At 37.3% G+C, this 22,310-nt stretch overlaps 1 protein-coding gene across 10 annotated transcripts in view; it reads left to right on the top strand.

Annotated features, from left to right (window-relative positions):
* PTPRC (protein tyrosine phosphatase receptor type C) overlaps window positions 1-22,310 on the top strand; it is a 136,699-nt gene that overhangs the window by 12,668 nt on the left and 101,721 nt on the right. For 4 of the 10 annotated variants that reach the window (XM_023548250.2, XM_023548248.2, XM_023548246.2 and 1 more), the window contains exon 1: window positions 6,078-6,120. The exons of the other annotated variants lie outside the window; for them this stretch is intronic. In XM_023548250.2, the coding sequence (XP_023404018.1) occupies window positions 6,093-6,120 (28 nt within the window). In that variant the 5' untranslated portion in view covers window positions 6,078-6,092. Of the gene's footprint in view, window positions 1-6,077; window positions 6,121-22,310 lie in introns of those variants that run through there. 10 annotated transcript variants of the gene reach the window in all.

Below are 22,310 nucleotides of genomic sequence, written 5' to 3'. Positions count from 1 at the left end.
GGCTGCCTTGAGAATAGATTAGAAGAGAGTAAAGCTTGGAGACCAGGTAGAAAGTGCTAGAATTGGTGGGAGGAGAAAGTAATGGTAATATGGACCAAGTGTTGGCAGTGGAGATGGAGAGAAAGAATAGATTTATATGGAATCAAGAAAAGTTGCCGCATGAAAGGGACAAAGAGGGTAGAGAGAAACACTTGTTTTTTTTTTTTTTTTTAACCCGTGAGCACCTGGATGGGAAAGACCTAAGTTGGTACTACTCATTGGTTTTGGTGGATAACGATAACCTGTTTTGTCCATATTATGGTCTGCATTCTAATTAGACATCCAAGTAGAGCTGTCAACAGATCAGTTGGAAGTAAGAGTCTGGAGCTCATTGGAAACATCTCAACTGGAGACAAACATTTGAGAATCACTGTGCAGAGACAGAATTTCACCTGAGGGACTGAATGTGATGAGTAAGGGGAATGTTTAGATGGAGAAAGTAGAAGACCTAAGTTTGAGCCCCGAGGCTCTCCCTATTTGGAGGTCTGTGGGGAGGAGGAACCAGAAAAAAGAAACTGAGAAGGGATGGCCAATGAGGAAAAATAGAAAAATATTTTTGCTTTGGGTGTTGACATAGAGAGTTGATGAAGGTAAAGAGGTTGGTGTAGTTGCTAGCACATGATGAGAATTCAGCAAATTCCATATCAAAATCCAAATTAATGTCTCCTCTGAAAAGGTTGAACAGGATTGGGACCATCCTAACTTTTGTCATATATCTCTATTAATTTAAATATTGTTACAAAAGTAATTGTGAAGGAATTTATAAGTATACTTGGAAGAAGTTAATATTATCACCTAACATATTCCTTGCTAAAAACCCCCAGCAAAAAAAATGCTAGCTTATTCCTTGCTAGCTTTGCTATTAAAACACGCAAGAATGGTGTAACGTAACAGTATTTGTTGTTCGTGGTTTTTAAACTGTGTAAAATACATAAAGAGACTAATGAATTAGAAATTTAAGTGGAAATGTTTTGGAAAAGTAATACACTGTTGAATCAATTAGTGGCATATGTTTAGTTTTGATACATACTGACGAAAGTATTTAAAGATAATATTTAAGCCAATACCAGGCTAGGCTGGGAAGTTTGTTGAGAGCTAATTGCATACATGAAAAACTTACTTCTAAATCAAATTTTAGATTTTATATTTCTTTAAGAAATTTGAAAATGTGTGGGTTATTAGGCAGACACATTCAAGTTGGAACTTAATATCCTTGATATTTTTATAGCATACAAATGGAGATTTATCGTTTCGTGTGCCTATCTATTTAATATTTTATTTTCAGATTTGGCAGGACCTTATTTTTTTTTTTTGAGATAGATTTCTTTAGAGCAATTTTTTTTTTTTTTTTTAACTTACTGGTGGTTACTGACTTACTGCTTACCAGGTACCTGGCAGTATTCTCAATATTTCCCAAATGTTATTTCATTAAACTTAAATATACAGATCATTCTGAAGTCAGCTTCTACTTCCTTTTCTTCCCCAGAAGGAAATATCCTTATTAATGTTTCCAGATATTTATCACACACTTTACTGATGATCATGTCCTAAAAGGGAATACTTAAATTTGAATTTAATTTTCCTTGTTCTAATTTTAAGTATGAAAATTGAGAAAGAAGGGGCTCAGGAAAGGGAAGTCACATTTACTGAGCACCTCCTACTTGCTAAGCTCTCTACAAGATGCTTTCTGTACTCTGTGCCATTCGATCTCAGGTTTGTTTCTACATTTTGTTTCTAATTCTTCAGAGAATTACATTAACCTACAGACAGTCTTTGGACACTAGGCCTAATAGGAGAAAGCAATTATTACCTGTAAACTAAAAGAGCCATCTCTCTAAATATTATTGATGATTATTTTGTATGACAGTGTTTTGCTTAAGTTGAAAAGTGAGCACATCGCATGTTTTGGCAGTTTACTATTATATCAAAAACAAAATCATATTGAAAAGGTTCAGCACAGGAGGAAGTTGTGCAGCTTTCTCTTCCTGCCTGCTGAAGTTTCATATGAATAAAAGTAGCAACTGAAGCACATCTGTTTAAAAAGAATAAGCAAGAGAGACAGCGAGTGAGAGACAGAAGTGCGCGCCAATTTAATGCACACAGTGTATTATGTATTAGAGTGTGAGAAATAGACGAGAAAGCATGTAGCCACTATCATCTGTGAATCCGAAAGCAAAGTTTGCTGTAGTGCAGAAAAAATCTAGTTGTACATTAGTAGAAGGAGACAAAAGACTGGCAAACCTAACTAGTCCCTTCTGATAAGTGTTACTCAATTATAAAGCTAATATGGCTTTTCTCCCCATTGTTTCAAGGATAAAAGGTTGACTGAAGGAAATAACCTTTCGTCTGAATGAAAAAGGAATCGGCACCATGTAAATTGAAAAGATGCAATGCTTTCTTAATGCTTTCTTCTCTCTCAAGGGCAACGTTAGAACAGATGGAACCCAGGAGGACCTCTAGAGTTCAAGAAAGGAGGGATTCCCACATGGAGAAAGAGTAAAGATATTTCCAGGGTGACCTACAACAGAAAATCACCAAAGCCTTTGACATAAAAGATTTTCCCTTTTCTAAGATTAGGCTGCGGTGTTATGCTGAGGGCAGCTAGAAGGCAAGGATGAAAGAACGGCTGGGGAATGGCTAGCGAGAGATCAAAGGCAAATAGAACCTCAAAATCCTGGAAGTGGAACAAGTCAGATACAATATAAGGAGCACTTCAAAGACAGGGAAACAAGAACAATAAAAATACCGTTAGTTGTCAAATGTCAAATTTGTGCCAATTTTGTCACATTCTATTTTTCAGGGGCACGGCAAAACTAAAGACATTTTACATTAACATCAGTTTAGCTATACACATTTTCCCAATCTACTTTAGTTAGTCAATTTTGGAAAAAAAAAAATGCATTATTCTCGAAGAATCCAAAATGAGTTTTTTGTTATTTTTCATTGAATGCATTTTCTTAAAATCTTTTTTATATTTGGATTTCCAAGTGTAGGGTGGTTATAGAAAACGAATGTGATGGTCCTTCATAAAGTGTAATGAGATGGAATAATATATGGGATTATTACATTGATTAAGCATTTGGAAAACCATAAAGGAGTACAGACATTTTATTATTACTATTATAATTAGCTTCTCTTTTGGGTTTTTACTTTATACGTGGAAATGTAAATTGAAATCTTGATTTAAAAAACAAAAGAAATGGTTCATATATTAATGTACAAATCAAAATGCAGACACATGGAATGTTCACTCGCAACATTCATTCTTATTTTGTAATTAATCTGTTTTATACACATCTGTACTTGCTAAAGAAAAATAGACTAAGGAAAAAAAAAATCAGTGCACTCCACAAAGCCATGATTTGGTGGAATCTTTGCTCTGGGCTTATATTTTGTCAGGATATGAGTGAAAATTTTATTATGGATCTATCTTTTTGCTAAAAAATAACCTTAAATTTTAAATCAAAATATTTACATAGAGGTATTCCTTGAAAAAAAAAAATAGTTTCCTGCTATTTTAATTCATCTATTATCTCATTCCATGTTTAACATAGGAAATACTAATCTAAAACAAAGTAAAACATAATTTATTTTTAAAAAATCCATTTTGGCTTTCCTTGTCTCAGAAGTAACATGTCTTAAGCATATCAGATACCACAACTTGACTTTCACTCTAGGCCTCCATTTTATGGACTAAACATCTGGATTTGATGGGCAAGAAAATATTTCCTTCTTTAGCTTTTCTAATAATCCCTTCTTAAAGATATGAATGCTTCATGTTTGTTAATAAAATGACACGACTTTCATAAAAAAAACAAAAAAACCCATATCTACTGTTTTACCACACAATGAATTATGGAATTTTCAATGGCTTTTTAAAAAAATTAATACACTTTAAATTCTTTATAACAGCTACTCTAAGAACTCTCTAAAAAAATTAATGCCACAGATGTTTTCCTTTCAAGTGTTAATTGATTGAAGGTTTATCAAAATGTTGTTAAAATGTCCAGAGGTTAACACTAATGAGACACATGGGTCAGATTAAAATTCTTTTTGTGTAAAATAAAATAAAATGAAAACTTATTTTCCTCTGATTGTGAAGAAATTAGTTAATGGAGTGAAACAACCATCTGATGTCTAGATTTCATTCTCTCGCTTTATAATGAACGGGAATTTAAAATGAGGACCTAAGGATTATATGGTATTCGAAAGTTTATGCTCACAGGTTACAATGACTAGTTTTGCTTTTAGTGAAGGAAGGACAGCTATACCTTTCCTCTTTTTATCTGTCATCCTATTTTACAATTATAGCAATTAATCTGCTGAACTCCTCCATCTACAAAATATAACACATAACAGGAAATTTTGTTCTGTCCCTCCCCAACACACTTCAGTTGTTCCTTTCCCCATTTTAAGTGCCTCTCATTGTATGACCATAATATGCTTTGTAATTTGAAAAAGCATGAAGGAAAGTTTCTTAAATTTCAGATGGGTATTTATGTAACAATTGTATCTTAAAAGAGGTTTAAATAGTTTGCAGAAAAGAATGAATATTACACTGAAAGTTTTAAACTCTGACAAAACTTTCTTGTCTACAGTTATTGAGGATGAATTACAGCTCTATGAATACTTTGAGAAACTTTTATCTCAGGGAATGCATCCCCAGGCTCTATCTGTGAAATCAATTCAATGAATTTAGTAATGATACTCTGCTGTTTACTTGGTTGATTTTTCTCTTCCTTTTAAAGTCTTGATATTGTATGGACACAGTTGAAATAAATATGTACAAGATAGAAAAGAACCTGAATAACTCATTTTCCCATTGAAACAGTAGACAATGGGGACACTTTTTATTCATGTTATTTTATTTTTTTAAATGATATTTGAATTTTATTATGTTCTTCACTATATACTGAGAGCCGAGTATTGTTAAGATACTGAGGTGCTTTTTTTTTTTGGAATTAGCACTATTTTCTGCTTTTATTAGGGCCAGGATTTTTGGAGAAAATGTTTAAAAAAAAAAAGAGAGGAGGAAATTTGTAGACTACTACAATGTATGGCATCATTATTTACACAAAAATACAGTTTCAGAGAATAACAAAAACTGAAAAATAATCTATTTCAACTCATCTAGTTTACAAACGGAAAAAAAAAAAAACACAAAAACCATGAGACTTGTCCTGTGTTATACTAGGAGTACCTGAGTATGCAAACAGTTAATGTGTTTGGCTGCTAACCAAAAGGTTGGTGGTTCAAGCCCTCCGCGGCGTGCCTTGGAAGAAAGGCTTGGAAATCTACTTACGAATAATCAGCCACTGAAAACTCTTGGAGGACAGTTCTATTCTAACACAAATGGGGAAGCCAAGAGTCAGGATGGAATTGATGGCAACTGGTGTGTGAGGCTAAGAGTGAGGAGACTTGGTCCAGACTTGCTTCAATGTGTCACAGGGTATTTATCAATTTGCCCGGTGTAATGAAATGAGTACTGGATTAAGAATCAGGGACTAGGTTTGAATCTCAACTCTATTACAATTTTCTTTTTATTAGACTTAGGTTCTGATGTATGGTGTTAAGTAAGTTACTTAACCTTTTTAAGCCTCAGTTAGTTCCTTTTTCAGTGAAATGAAGCCCTTAGTCTAGGGTTTCTCAACCTCAGCATGACTGACATTTGTGGCTGGGTAACTGGGCTGTCCTGTGGCCTGTAGCAGCTCCTCCCCCAGCTCTTTGTGACAACTAAAATATCTGCTGGCATTGCCAAAGTTCCCCTTGGCTCAAGATTCTTCACTCCCACCTTTCTTTGAGAAAAATTGGTTTAGTAGAAATGATTTCTTCAGGGCGTCCTTAGCAGTAACATTGTGCTTTTCTAAACTACATGCTCGACTCTTAGATGGTGCATCAGAAAGCACACACAAAACAGTATTCACCACGAAGGTCTGTAGGGTGCTACATACAGTGACCGATGAGGTGTTTATTATTTTGAGAAACTTACATAAAAGATAAATATTCCCAGGGAGAAAATCTTATACAGTGAAACCTGTGACAGCTGGACCTCCATGGGACTGCCTCGTTTTTCCTGGTCACGTAAGTTTGCCACCTATGACAGGGTGCAGTCTTACCACTTTTCCATCGCTAGTTTAAAGAAAAATATCTGAGTTTTCCTTCTCTGACAGGATTCTGCTTTAGACAGGTTCCCACTTTCACAGATTTTATTGTAGTAACAATAATGAAGTATTAACTATTAGAAAATCCATTGTTGTTGAGTTGATTCTGACTCATAGTGACTCTATAGGATACAGTAGAACTGCCCCATAGGGTTTCCAAGGAGGGGCTGGTGGACTCGAACTGCCGACCTTTTGGTTGGCAGCCAGTAGCTCTTAACCACCAAATGGACAGAATTTTTTTTTTTTTTGATGTAAGAATTATTTATGTACTTACCAGTTATTCCAAAAGGTACAATGGCTACTTTGGTCATTGTTTCAGAAATTAATAAGAGCTTGTTTCAAATCATGTGAGCTCACTGTCATGTTTCTTTCCATGGCCATTTCAACTGTGAAGGGCACTTGTGTTCAGTAAAATTTACTAGGAATAGCATTAAATGTGTCATAGTGAAAAGGGTCACAGATATATTTTCATGTTTGCACATGGAAGGAATAGATATTTACCCATCCTACCCACTGCAGGCCAGTCTATTCCAACTCATAGAGACTCTGTAGGACAGAGTAGAACTGCCTTACAGTTTCCAAGGGGCACCTGCTGGATTCAAACTGCCAACGTTTTGGTTAGCAGCCATAGCTCTTAACCATCTATTGTCCTCATTTCTCTCTTTTTTTTTTAAGCTAAAAAGTACTGGTTTAGTTTCTTTCCTGTTGCCACCCTATTCTCTTTCTTTGGATCCAGATACTTGCCCGTGGGCAATGAGGCCTAATACAGAGACAGCACAGTGTGAAGGGTGTCCCTGGGAGGTGCAAATGGTTAGGCACTAAGCTGTTCATTGGCAGGCTGGTGGTTTCACTCCTAGGCACCTTGGAAGAAAGTCCTGATGATCTACTTCCGAAAACCCTATGCCGCTGAGCTCCACTCAAACACACATGGGGCCTCCACAAGCTGGAATAGTTTTGATGGCAACGGGTGTTTTTATACTATGCCTGAGCTCCTAGAGGACATTGGAGACATTTTCTGGCAACTGATGCCAGAGCTAGCGTAATGCAGTCCTTGCACACTGCAGGCTTACTTCACTTGTCATGTATTGCTGCAAGTTCCCTGTGGACCTTTACTGCCTTGTGGTTTTATGAGTGCACGTCAGGGGCGTGGGGTGGGGTAGGGGACAGGGAAAATTTAGTGGCTATAAAATGGGAGCTGAGAGCCATAGCTGCTCAAATAGGTTGGTTATGTTTGGCCAGATGAAGATAAAAATTGAGGCAGCCACATCCTGTGACTAGCAATTGTTAAGTAGGCAGCCTTCTCTCAGGGAGTAATAGTAAAATATGTTAGTTAAGAAAATAAAGTGACTAAAGGGCTAAAAATAAATAAGTGGCTAAAAATCATTTTTGTATAAAATGGAAGATCTATTTCTTGATGTACAGAATATTTTAACTCTATCATATGATGGAATTAAGAACTTTTTACACATATTTTATATGTATGTATATGCATCTAGGTTAAATAGCCAGTTTTATCTTTTTCTGGTAAAGAAAAAGAGTTTTTTTGTTTATAAAGTTTATATCAAAATCCAAAAGCATTTGGCTAATAGAGCAGAGAAAATTAGCTGTGGGTTTTTGCTAATCACAATGTGAACAATCAATCTCTCAGAAAATTAGGTTTTTCTGAGTTTGCTAGTCGACAAGGTGTCCACGGAGAATAGAAGATTTTGTGACACTGAGTACTGTCACCAGATACCCGGGGCTTCAGGCTTTTTCAATTAAAGAAATGCAATGTTTATAAACCACAATGTTTTCTCTATTTTGACTGGACTCAAATGGAGGTTTTATTTCTCCCTCAGCTAAGATAAAAGATGTTATGTGTTAAAATAAGCCATTTTTTTCATTTTAAATAAAAATAGATTCATGACAAATATTCACTAAAATCTCAAGCAAACCTGAATTCAACACACTCAGTTTTGTGGGTGAAAAGCAATTGTCGTTTTAAAAAAAGGTTTGTTTTTGTTTTTTTTAATTTTTTACTCTCTTGCTACTTCTGAGTTCTGACTGAGTCCGGAAGCAGAAGTTGCAAAATATTGTGAGAAAACTTTTGTGCACCCTCGCTCTCTTTCAGTCTCCACTCAAATGGAAATACCAGAAGCGTAGGAGGAAAGTCCATTCTTGCCAAATATCCAGCTCAGGGTTGCATCTCCATCGCAGGTCATTGCTTACCTTTTTGCAGGCAGCCTCCATCCATTCAGAATTGTGCTCAACTTTCAACACCCCTGCTCGCTTTCCGAATGAATACAATTTTTTAGGTACGTTGTTGCCATTAAAGTCTGCATTGGTAGCATCTCTTCCATAATTAAACACAGATAGTCTAATTATGATTAGATTCTCAGTAAATGTCTTAAACTGGATCAAAGTAGCCAGTTCTGTGGAACAGTATTTTTTCTTTTAACTTTTCCAGGGAAGAGGTGTAAGGAAGTACGGTAGATTACAGCCATCCCAGGTGCCCTCAGAGACAGACAGCCTCTGGGCCCTGTCCCGTTGGGGTGCCATTCATTATTTGCTTTTTATTTCTCCAAACAATACTCTAAACACTTCTAAGGTAGGCACTTTTCCTTGTTTCCCTTTGTATCTGCAGTACCTGACATTACAGAGTAGCCTTGAAACATACATTCATTGAATAAATCATTAAATGCATGAATGAAGAAATCCCTGTAACTTTTCGCGATAAGCCGGTACCATATGAAAGTGTCAGCTTTTTTTTTTTTTTTTTTGTATAGACAGGCTGATCCTGATGACTGATATTCTGATAGAAAGAATGGCCAGCTGCTAGGCTTGTGTCCAATTAAGTTACTTATGTAATGGGGGGATAAAATAAGGCAGTGTGTGCTGTGAATAATTGTACTCATGAAAGAATCACAGTATTTAAATACTTTATCTCTTGGAGACAGAATGACATGGACAGTTGAGAAAGTTTACATGACTTATCAGTCTGTACTACACGAGAAAAAGAGTTCCTTGGTGTGATGTGGTCCATTTCGTGAAGCATTTCGTTTGGCCTTTAACAGAAGAAGGTAATGGCTTTTCTACACCTCTCCCACATTTTCCTGTCCCTCTCACCCCTAAGAAGGTGGTTGACGCTTGGTCATATGTAACCTGGGTTAGGAAACTAAAAGGGACTATATATATATACATATATAAAATATATATATATATATAATATATATATATGAATAATAAGACTTGGTGGAATTGTACTTATGATCTACTTTTATGCTATTTTCTAAAAAATGATGATAAATTCAGGCCCCCTTAGTAAACTTTGGGCAGAGTAGCCTAGCCTTCTGATTGCTCTTCAGACTAGCCAGCAAAGAAACCCATGTCTTCTCTCCCTTTGTAGTCAAAATCTTTAGCGGGGGCGGGGTGGAGGGGGGAAGTATTTTTTACCACAATCATTTGAGAATGTTAAATTGAATAAGTGATTTGGCAGTACATCACAGAAGTGCAGAGATGTGTAGCAGATATCTGCACTGGACAGCAGAATCCTGCCTTTGTAGTGGTGAATAAGAACAATTTTCTTTCCAGACAAGATTTTTCAAAATACTGTTTAAAAAGAGTTTTAGTGATGAACTTAATATTAGGCACCAAGTTATTTCAAGTGAAAAGAAAAGTTATGGAAATGTGAGATCACATTTCCTTAAGGTTAGAAACTCAGAGAATGAATATCATGGTCAGGTGGAGACACCTGGCCCTAAGACATGTCCAGGTGAGTCCTAAGTCTCTAAGAAGGAGGTACCAACTTCTTCATGTTTTGACCTCTGCCTTGTTCTCTTGCCTATCATCGCTAGACACCTACTATTTCATAGTAATTATCTGCTTATATGTCTGTGTTTCCTATAAATAGTCAACAAATATAAGCATTACTGTATGCTAAGGAACAGAAGACAGAGCAGTGAATAACAGGTCCCTTTGTGGAACTTCCTGTGCAGGCTCCTTGCACGGGACATGCTCCATCAGGGAGGAGCAGAAAGGGACACAAGGGAAGACACAGTAGGGAGGCGTCTGAGGAAAAGGACAATGTGTGTTTGATGGTCAAACCAGTTTGGCTCTGAAGAATATTTTACTTAATTTTTCCATAGTACCAGTTTATTAGTTTATGGTTAAAGAATAATGTTTTGGCAGTTGTTCCTTAAAATGTACATCATTATACAGAAAATCCTGTCCATATATATGTACAATCATTTCTTTAAGGTAGAGTCTTAGAAGTGGAATTTCTGGGTCAAAGACCAGGACCATTTTAGGTCTCTTCATACAAATGGCTTTTCAGAAGAGTCGTACTGTCTGTGCTCTTCCTAGGCAGTATATGAGAGTTTCCTTTTGCCATACTTTTGCCAGAGTTCAATTTCATCAATAAATGTGTGAATTTTATGAATAAAGCTGGTATTTCATTTTATTATTTTGCTTTTAGTTCCTGATTTTTAGTGCAGTTGAATTTTTTCATACGCTTATTGTCGTTTGCATTTCTTCTTTTGTGACTCGTGCTCCCATGGTTTGCTCATTTTTCTCTTGTGCAACTGTATTTAAATATTTGGTATGGGGTTGCATGGAAAAGAGAAAAGACTTAGTCTGAGTTGATACAAATGATAGAACCAGGACAATGAACAGAAGTTACAAGGATATGAGTTGTGACATATTCTAGAGGAGGGACCATATGTGTGTCTATCAGTTGCCATCTTTGACAACTGAAAGACTCCTAATCATTAATTTCAGGAATGTTCAGGGCAGACTTGTGAAGTCATCACGGAAACCACTCTCCAGCCTCACAGAAAGAGATCTCCTTATGAAATCTAAGTGACTTTGTCATTAAACCCTTGAGCCTCGTTTTTTTCTCCATCAGGACATTCAATAACACCCTACCCTAGGACTGGGGTTCTGCACCTTTTGTTTTACCCCAAAACCTCCACCCCAACCATATGCCTATCAGCTACCTTTCTCAGCAACCTTATGAGAACAATATTTTTAGCAAGCTCCCTTTTTCGATTCCTTTAGCAATGGAGTTGCACCATCTTTGAGTTGGAGAAACCTTAGAGATCACTAGGGTCAATGCATGTTTTCCCTTTATCACACTCCTGACAGATGATCCTGTAGCTACTGTTAGAATATTTTCTAAAGACTACTTTTTAAAAGATCAGTTCAGTGTTGAATAGCTCAAGTTATCTGCAGTTCATGGTTTAAAATCTACTATATATAAAAAAAAAAAACCCAAAACAAACAAACTCATTGCCAGTGAACCTCTCAGACAGAGTAGAACTGTCCCATAGGGTTTCTGAGGAGTGGCTAGTGGATTTGAACTGCTGACCTTCTGGTTAACAGCCAAGCTCTTAATCACTGGGCTGCCAAGGCTCCAGCTGGACTAAAACCAGTGCTTCTCAAACGTTTTGGTCTCAGGATGACTCCTTTCCATTTATAAACAGAATCGTGAACATGGAAGAGTTTTTCTTTATTTGGACTATAAAAAACCAAACCAAACACTTTGAGTCGATTCTGACTCATAGCGGCCATACAGACCATATAGGACAGAGTAGAACTGCCCCATAGGGTTTCCAAAGAGCAGTAGGTGGATTTGAGCTGCTGACCTTTTGTTAGCAGCCAAGCTCTTAACAACTGTACATCTATCTAAATTTACCATATTGGAAATTAAGACTAAGACTTTAAAAATATTGATTTATTAATTTGTTTAATAATAACAATAATAAATTCATTGTATGTCAACATAAATAGCATCTTCTTACTAAAAAAAAGCTACATAATCCAAAATAAAAAATATAATAGGAGTAGTAGCATTGTTTTACATTTTAAAAAAATCTCTTTAATGTCTGGATTTTAACATCTGTTTCTCCATTCTATCTGTGGCAATATCATATGTCATGTAGCCTTTGGAAAACTCTATTGTATGCTTATGAGAGAATGAGAGAGAAAAAGGGAAATAACAGCTTAGTATTATTAAGAAATACTTTTGACCTTGCAGATGCCTTGAAAGGGTCTCAGGTTCCCCCTTGGGTCCCTAGAACATACTTTGAGAACCATGAACTTAAACCAATTGGATCAAATTCTATCCCTGCAGCAGCATAAAATAGAGCTACACCTTTTTTTACACGTAGTAATGCCAAGTATTTGAATGTATTTCTGAACTACACTATTTGTTCTTAGGGCAAAAAATCCTCAAATTCCTTAAGTCTTTTATATTTCCTGTGCTTTCATGCCTCTCTAGTTGCCCTTCTTTAAATACTGGATTTCTATTTTATTCTCAATATATGATATCAAGGGGAGCCCTGGTGGTGTACTGGCTAAGCGCTTGGCTGCCAGCCAAAAGGTCTGCAGTTCAAATCCACCGGACACTCTTTGGAAACCCTATGGGGCAGTTCTACTGTGTCCTATAGGGTCACTATGAATTGGAATCGACTTGATGACACCTAACAACAACAAGAAGACTTACCACAGAACTTCAGGGACCTGGTACCTTTATGCAGCAAACAGCCATCTAAAGGATGGTTATTGAGAAACTGCCATGTTCAACTGATCAGCAAACTTTCATATGTATTCCACTTGGCAATCTCCGAGTCAACCTAACTAGATTTAGGCGATGCCTTTCCTCCATGCTCTATTGGTTATTAATAATAATGTAGATAAGACTAATCATTAAAATAACTGACATTTATTCAGCACTTACCATGTGCCAGACACTATGTTTAATACATGTATTCTTTAGTTCATCTAATTCTTACAATAATCCTATGATGTACATGTGTTTAAAGTCCCACTTTATAGATGAAAAATCTAAGGCACAAAGAGGTTAGGCAATTTGTTTGAGGTTGCATAGCAAATAAGAGGCAGAATCAAGATTTGTGTCCTCCTTCTTAATTCCCAATTTGATTCCAGAGTCATTCAGACTAGCAATGTTCTGGAAGCCGTAAATATAGATAGATACAAAAATATACAAAGGAACCCCTGATGGAGCAGTGGTTAAGCTCTCGGCTGCTAACTGAAAGGTTGGGGGTTCAAACCCACGAGCTGCTCCACAGGGGAGAGACATAGCAGTCTGCTTCCATAAAGAGTACAGCTTTGGAAGCCCTCATGAGGCAGTTCTGCTCCATCCTATAGGATCTCTGTGAGTTGAAATCAACTTGACAGCAATAGGTTTGTATAAATATGTAAACACAACCCGATAATAGTATAAATGTAAAGTCAATATATATTTAAACTGGAATTTCAGTAAGCAAGAATGGTTTATTTGGTAGAAATGAGAGGAATGGAAAAGGAAGTAAAAAGAGAGGGAAGAGAGAAAAAGTAATTACGAATCCTGAAAAACTTAGCAAAATAGTCCTCTCTTTATTTTGGGTATTCATGCCTTTTTTCAGGTTTAAATCTTTAGGTGACTTTCCACACACTGAGCAGCTTCACTCTCTCCTCTTTTTCAGATAGTCTTACAGATACAGATAGTTTAGATAGTCTTTTAGCTATTTAACAGTACTATTTCTCTTCTTTTAAAGTGGCTGCTGCCTTAGCTTTCCCCTCTAGATGTTTTCGTAGGAAGTATAAACATTATGGTTTCTCTGTAGACTTCCAGGACCTCATATCAGGCCTTCATTCTGGACTAAATGTCTCCTTTGTGCGGTGGGGCGACTCTGCCATATGTCCATTGTACAAATGTGGGAGGAAGGACTCGTCACCATTGTCCCAGTCCTAGCAGGAGCCACTTGCTGACCAACAAAGTACAACACAAGTAAAATAATATTTTTCTATATTAGTAATCATGATAAACACTTCCAATGTTTTTGAATGATGTCATTTTTTTCAAGGAGAAGTATTCCAAACAGCAAGGATTTATGGAGAACAGAAAGAGAAATAACATTATTTTAGGGGAAACTCTGGTGGTGTAGTGGTTAAGAGCTGCGGCTGCTAACCCAAAATCAGCAGTCTGAATCCACCAGGTGCTCCTCGGAAACTCTATGGGACAGTTCTCTGTCTTATAGGTTGCTGTGAGTCAGAATCGACTCAATGGCAACTGGTTTGGTTTTTTAGGGTAGTGTGCACTATAGTTTTTCTGTATTCACATAAGCTAATACACTCTAAGAAAAGTGTTGTATGAATAATTGAGGCGAGAGTGTTGGTTCTCATTTTGTTTCCTGTAGACAGGGTCCATGGCCAGCTGTGAGAAAAAAAGAACAGACCATCTTCCCACATTTGAAAAGGAACTGTACTCAAACTGGAAAATATTTATTTGAAATGTTTCTTTGGTGTGAATTCTGCCATAATTGTGAAGTGTTTGGACAGCAAAATAAATTATTTGGGTAACAAGAAGAGATTTAAAAACGCAATTTGTAGAGAAAAACTAACAAGCTGCCAACTTTTCAGAAGACACAAAGTTTCCTGTAAGTGTGTAATTGTCTTGTTAGGAGCCAATGTTGAAACTGCTTCCCTGTAGAAAACAGAACTGGCCTTTTTTTTTTTTTTTTTTCCTTATAAACAAATATTTTTACTAGTCAGGCTGCTTGGTGACAAAGTCAGGTAGCAAGACTGAGCTGCCCTTAATGATATTTACTTAATGCTTTGTGAAAATTTGGATAATTGCCAAGAGTGGCTTCTAACTTCTCAGTGTCTACTCCGGGCTCTTGTATATGAAGCTCTGGAACAGGTTGTTTGGGAAAAATACATCCCCTCTTATCTGGTGCTATTTATGATGCTGATAGTTGTAGGATTCTAAGTCAAGGATTTTGTTCTACACTTTTCTCCTGCTCTCTCCGGGATCCTCTATTGTGATCCAGGTCAGAGCAGTCAGAGGTGGTAGTCGGGCACTGTCTAGTTTTTCTGGACTCAGGCTAGCAGAGGCTGTGGTTTATGTGGTCTATCAGTCTTTAGGACTAATTGTGGAGCAGATATTTTGAAGCTAGATGGAACTGGAGTCAGCACAGGGGGACATTTGGGAACATTACTCAGGCTTTCATAGCAGAAGCATATTGGCATCAAATTTAACCAATCATTTGAATATCATATTTTATAACGGAATACAATTTATTTTCTTAATAATTTTGATGAATGTGCATTGACATCAAAACTAATGAAAGAAGTTGTTACTGAGATCCTGGGTGTAAGGAAATAAGGGGAGTAAGAGTAAGTTCAAGACCAAGACATAAACCAGGAGAAAGCTTTGTCCCCAAAATACACACAGCGATATTTTGTAATTGTAGACCCCTTGTGGTTGTCTGAGCCAGATTCCCTCCTCATGGTAGCTGGGATAACTTTAATGATATTTTCATCCTGATCTTCCCATGCACTTTAAAAAAATATATAAAAAATAAAAAAAACTTTTAAGTTTTACAGCAGTTTTAGGTCACAGATATCTCAGATCCCAAAATATATAGGTGGACATTTTAACCTTTCAGGATTGAGGGATCCATTTCTTCCTATGCAACTATGGAAGAATTAGAGCCCTTTGGTAAAAGGATATATAACCCACTGCCATCGTTGAAGGAAAATTAAGGGAGCTTCACAAAATCCCAATGCTTGCCATCTATTCATATGGCAAGACCACCTGAGGGCTGTGGTAAATTCAGCTAGAAAGTATTTTTGTAGGTACAGTAGGTGACATGTCACATATAGGTTGAAAATTATGAAATTGACAATATTTTGTCACTGCTGACCTATGGGGGGGGGGAAACTATCTTATATGGTTCAGCTTAATGGAGGTAGTTTCAAAACAGTGATTTCTGTGCAAATAACATGGTTGAAATAGTTACCTACAATAGCAGATTGGGTAAAAATTACAAAGAAGTGACTAAATGGTTAATAGTAACCACAAAAATGAACACACTTATTTTCAGAGTTCAAACCGTGGTATTCAGAAGATGTTTGGAAATGACTAATTCTTAGTGTTGTTTCCCCTGCCACCAAATTCCTGTTAGGGTTCTTTATCTTTGACTGGTCTTGCTCACATTGGTTCTCTGCCAGCATTTTCCTGTCCTCACACCGCACACCTGCACCCAACGTCCTCTTAGTATGTACTCGACTCTCCTTTCTTGCATGGTGTGGGCCACCCTACTGTCTAATCTGCTCTGTACCCATAAACTAGATGTTTTTTGAACACTGAGAATCTTCCTTCTTTACCTTAGTGAGTCTTCATATTGGTTTCACCACTTGTCGGTGAATTGCACTGTTTAGCAAATGGAGCCGATGTGTGCTTGTGGATGTGTGTGTTTGTGGAAAAAAGGCAGGCACACTTGTTTCTAACATAACTAACTAAGGGATTTGTCGGCACTGTGCTGTTGGGTGTGATCGAGTTGATTTTCACAGAGCAGCCCCATGTGACAGAAAGAACTGCCCCATAGGGCTTTTGGCTCTAATCTTTATGGGAGCAGATTGCCAGGTCTTTCCTCTGAGGAGCTGCTAGATGGGTTTGAACCACCAACCTTTAGGTTAGCAGCCAAGCACTTAACCCTTGTACCACCAGCGCTCCCTTACTATATGCATAGAAGAAAAAACAAAAACCGCCTTTGATTTGCCAAGAAATAATTTGATGGGTTAGAAGATCTACCTATGGGCTTCATCCATGCTGAGATTTGAAGATAGTTGAATTATTTAATCAAGGATTTTTAAGATAACAAAGTCTGAGACATAATGTTACTCAACTTGTCAAAACAACTTAAATAGTTAGATTTAAAAATTAGATTTTTCTTTTACAATTATTTCCCTGCATTTTAAAAGTGTTCCCATTATTTTCATACTGTGTCGTCAACATTCACTAAATGCTGGGCGGCTGAGCCCTGAAGACAGGGAGACGCAGGCCGCGGAGCATCCTCGGCTTGCCTGTCCTGTCAGAAGCAGAGCTAGGGTCTGTTCCAGGAACCCTGCTGGTCGGTCTAGAACCCTTTCTCTCCCAGAGGCAAATGTAGAATGTTTTTGCTTACAAAAGAGGTAAACCTGGGAATTAAAAAAAAAAAAAAAATCAGGTTCTATTTTAACTGAACGAATAGCCTGGTCTTTGAGCAGTAAAGTCCACTGAATGATGGAATTGTATCCAAACTACATCTCTCTTTTTTTTTTTTTTCTCATTCTCATCAATTTTAAACACGGAATTCATAAAGGGAATGCATTCTAATCAGGTATTTCTTTGGCATCACTGACATGATCTTAATAAAAGAAAACGAGTACATGCGCCTCTTTTGCTTTTCTGTTGTGAGCACCTTAATTCAGAACTGTTAGAAGAAATGTTATCTTTTTTTTTTCATACTAAAGGATGGTTAAAGGTATCATTAGCTTCTGCTTTGAATTCATTTTTATAATTATTTCAGGAGTGTTGATACTGATATAGACATTTTGTCATTTAGGTCGAGAGTGAAATACACTCCCGGTGTAGCACCGGTAAACCGTGGTGGCGCCCTGGTGGTTAAGAGCTACAACTGCTAACCAAAATGTCGGCAATTCAGATCCACCAGGTGCTCCTTGGAAACTCTAGGGGGCAGTTCTACTTTGTCCTAATAGGGTCGCTATGAGTCAGAATCGACTGGATGGCAATGGGTTTGGTTTTCGTTTTTGGTTTATAGCCCTGGTGGTGCAGTGGTTAAGGGCTATGGCTGCCAACCAAAAGTTCAGCAGTTTGAATCCGCCAGTGGCTCCTTGGAAACACTGTGGGGCAGTTCTATTCTGTCCTATAGGGTCGCTATGAGTTGGAATCAGCTCAACAGCAATTTTTTTTTTTTTTGTAGCTAGTCTGGATTCCCTAGATGGTGCAAATGGTTACATGCACTGTACTACTAACCAAAAGTTGATGGTTCAAACCCACTCAGAGGCACCTCAGAAGAAAGACCTAGAGATGTACTTCCCAAAGGTCACAGCCTTAAAAGCCTGACAGAGCACAGTTCTCTTTTGTAACCCATGGGATCACCATAAGCCAGTGCTGAACCAATGGCAACTGGCTAGCTTGCTAGGGCCCACTTTACAGACCAAGCCTGAAATACGGAGTATGAATGGTCCCATTGTTGCTTCTCCTTAGCATTCGTAAAGGAGGCGTGAGAAGTCAAAATCTCTATAATGGAATTTTTATAATTTATTCTTAGTTTATGGTCCTATTAGATATAAAAACTATGTCCAAATTCCTAAATATGACACCTGATTAGTTTGGTGTTTAAAGATTAGCAATAAGAAGAAATACCATTGAAGGAATGCATAGGAAAAGGAGTACAAGGTAGCTATGAACACAGTCAGTACTTAAAAATAAAAGCAAAGTCTTAAAAAAAAAATTAAAAAGAATTCTCCATAGAATTTGTAATGTAATATACCCCAGAAATATTTATATCTCTCAAGTCTAGAGCTTTTCTTCCATAGACTCCAAAACTATTTATAAACATGTCAATAAAGTACAGTTTTAAGAGAATTATAATGCTGGTATAAGTAATAATATCCTATCTCTACTCCAAGTCTCTATTTTTTTTTTTTTTATCTCTCCCTTCTCCTTCACAAACTTTAATTTTTTTATTTTTTCCTAGCTCTACAGTCCACACTTTCTCACTTCTCATTCACTTATCCACCTACTACTTTCTGGCTACTTCCCCCAACTTGTCACTGAAGCTTCTTGCATGCTGCCCCGATACCACTGCTCCACCTCTGTTTCTAAAACATTAGAGCCAATGTACCAAGCTTGAACAATTACTTTACTTCACTTCTCAGAGGCATTTGGGATTATTGACAACCTTCTTTTTGAAATTCATTCCTTCCTTAGTTTCCATGGGAAACACTGGTGGCATAGTGGTTAAGAGCTATGGCTGCTAACCAAAAGGTCAGCAGTTTGAATCCACCAGGAGCTCCTTGGAAACCCTATGGGGCCATTCTACTCTGTTCTGTAGAGTCACTATCAGTCAGAATCAACTTGACAGCAACGGGTTTGATTTTGGTGTTTTTTAGCTTCCATGAAACATGGAACCATCTTCTCTTAGTTTTCTTCTTATATATCCCAGTCTTCTCTGGCTCCTCTCTCTCAGCTAGCTACTTAAATGTTGGTGTTGGTATGTATTCCATCCCTTCTCCCTCTACCCTGTCTTTCGGGGTGATATCCCATTGCTTACTTTGTCTTCTGTAAATTGGTGACTTTTACATTTATATATCAAGCTCTGCTGTGTCTTTTGTGTTGGTCTCCAACCATGTACAAGAAACAGCCATCTGATAACCCACTGGCATCTGAGACTCAACATTACCAAAACGAAACTCAAAATCTTCCATCAACCTGGTTTGCTCCTATATTCTGCATATCATTGAATGATGTCAGCGTCCACACAGCTGCCTGAGCCAGAAATCAGGGCATACTCTCAATATTTCCTTTTATCGTAACTTAGCTTTATTATAAAGCACGGTTGAGGCTGCCTTCATATCTCTTGAAATATCCACCTGTGTCTTCTTTAATCACTACACTTTGATTTGGGTCACTCGAGTTTGTGCAGTAGACCCTGAGGTTGTCATCTCCCTCTTCTCTGCATTTTTCTTGTGAATGAGATCCTTTTTTTCTTTTCTTTCTTTTATTAGCTATTCATGCCTTTCCATGTGACTCAAAATTCAGTTGTGTCTTTCTGTCCCCATGTGACTTAAAGTTGATTCCTGATTGGTCAAAGCAAATCACGGAGAATACCTTTGCCTTGACAGTGATGAAATTTAGGCCAGTGAAACATGAGGGGACTTGGGAAAACTTTCTCAGTCTTCAAAAGAGGCAAAAGGAAGGCAAGGCGACTTTCCTGTCTCTGGTTGATACTTTATGAGAATGTGACACCTGTTCGTTTTAACACCGTGAGGGTGGTTAGGCCTTACTCTGTGAATGGCAGAGCAAAAATGTGTAAGGTTCCTGGGCCCTTAATACCATTACTGAGTCACTGAATTCACCTGATCCAGATTAATACAATCTCTAGATTCCCTGTTGTGTGAGATAATGAATTCCTTCATGTTTAATCTGTGCCAGTTGAATTTTTCGCACAGTTACGGCTGAAAACATTTTAACAGATGCATGCTTTGAACCCATATCTTTGTCTCCATTCTGCACACCACACATACTTGCTTAAAACTCTACAGTGTAAAACCTGTTGCCTAAGGATAATGTTTAATTTTAGTATAAAAGAAGAGACTCTTCATCTTCCGTCCCTTGCTTCCCTTGTAGAAGCTTCTCTAGACTCTTTCTACCTGACATTTAATATTGCAGCCATGCAGAACATTTACTTCCTGAAAAGTACTAGGTTCTCATCTCTGGACCTTTGCCTACACTGTTCTCTTTCTTTGAAAAACTTGGCTTCCCTTCCTGCATAACTCTTATAGGTCATTTTCAATTTAGACATTACTTTTTCAGAAAATTTTCCATTATTTCTCCACAAATGGGCTGGGCACTCTAGCTCCCTGCTTCCAGAGCACATTGTGCTCAACTGCAACACGGTATTTCCAGCTCTGCTGTCTTTCTGTATTGAGGACCTATTTCTCCAACCATGTACAAGAAACTTCCAGCTGATATCCCATTGGTGTCTGAAACTCAACGTTACCAAGAAGAAACTCAAAGTCTTCTTCCATTAACCTGTCTTATATTCCCTGTATCAGTGAACGACGTCAGCGTTCACACAGTTGTCTGAGCCAGAAATCAGGACATATTCTCAATGTTTCCTTTTATCTTAACATATCTGAACAATATCATAGCACATTGTGATGTGATTATTGCCTAATGGTTAAAAGACGTGAGGATGAGTCATACTGCATGAATCGGAACCCTGTCTCTGCCACTCACAAGCTGAATGACCTTAGAAGCATTATTTACGGTGCTTTATTGTGCTTTCCTAATCTATAAAATAGGGAATAGTAATTGTATGTACTTCGTAGAGCTGTTATAAGGATTGAGGAAGTATGTATGTGTGTATATATGTATACTTATGTATATGTATATATGCATATAAGTCCATATATGCATAGAAGTATGTAAATGTGCACACATATATATGCATATATATGTATACACATGCATACACACACACACATATATATAATATACCTAGTATAGTGCTTGACACATAATAAGTGCTGTGTACCTGCTAGCTGGAAACCCTGGTGTCGTAGTGGTTAAGAGCTATGGCTGCTAACCAAAAGGTCAGCAGTTTGAATCCACCAGGCACTCCTTGGAAACTCTATGTGGCAGCTCTACTCTGTCCTATAGGATCACTATGAGTTGGAATTGACTCGATGGCAATGGATTCTTTTTTTTTAACCTGCTAGCTATTACTATAATTACTATACTATAATTATAACCATGTCTACATACTTTGCTTTATTAGGTTGTAAGTTGCTAAAGGTCAAGGATTTTGTGATTCTCAGCAACAAACATGGCATCTTATACATAATAGGCATTGAAAATATTTATTCAGTAAATAAATAGAAATATGATGGTTTTCAATAAATTAAAATACGTTGCTTTTGTTGTTTCCATTATTTCCGTCCCTGAGGGATAGCCCCACGCTCCCAACTCGGTTTGTGATTCAGATATGTGAGAGTCCTTTTTTACGATTCATTCGGTGATGCTAAGGGGAAAAAAACTTTCGGGAGAATAAACAAGATATGATGAAAGACTACAGAAGAATATATTCTCAGAATGAAACAGAATTTCCCCAGATATCCAGTGGGATCTGCCTTTTAGTTTGTGATGTTTTTCTTTACTGTGATGGTATTTTTTAAAAAAGCAAACCCAAACTTAAGAATCAGCAATTGTGAGGATTGTGTAATATACTTCTCCTAAAACAGCATTTTAATTACATGATTTTTGTCACGTGGGTGAATCATGTAAACATCTTCAAATGTATTCATGTATATATTCCAAAAACCTAAAAACAAGCTCCCTCAATTGATTAGTAGACTTTTGTGTGTTCATTTGATACATCATAAGGTAGAAATAAGAAGAAAAGATATGTATATACTTCTGACTTAGTACGGATTTATCCTCTAAACCAAAGACTTTTCTTTCTCTGCCTTTGTTCCTCACATGCGGTAGTAGTGGCACTGCCTCTGTGGCTCGGACACTGTGTCCTTTTTAATGTGCACCTGGAGCAGCTTCTTGTG

The sequence above is a fragment of the Loxodonta africana genome, chromosome 20, assembly GCF_030014295.1.
Source record: "Loxodonta africana isolate mLoxAfr1 chromosome 20, mLoxAfr1.hap2, whole genome shotgun sequence".
In the NCBI taxonomy this organism is placed as follows: domain Eukaryota; kingdom Metazoa; phylum Chordata; class Mammalia; order Proboscidea; family Elephantidae; genus Loxodonta; species Loxodonta africana.
This window is presented reverse-complemented; position numbering and strand designations above follow the sequence as displayed.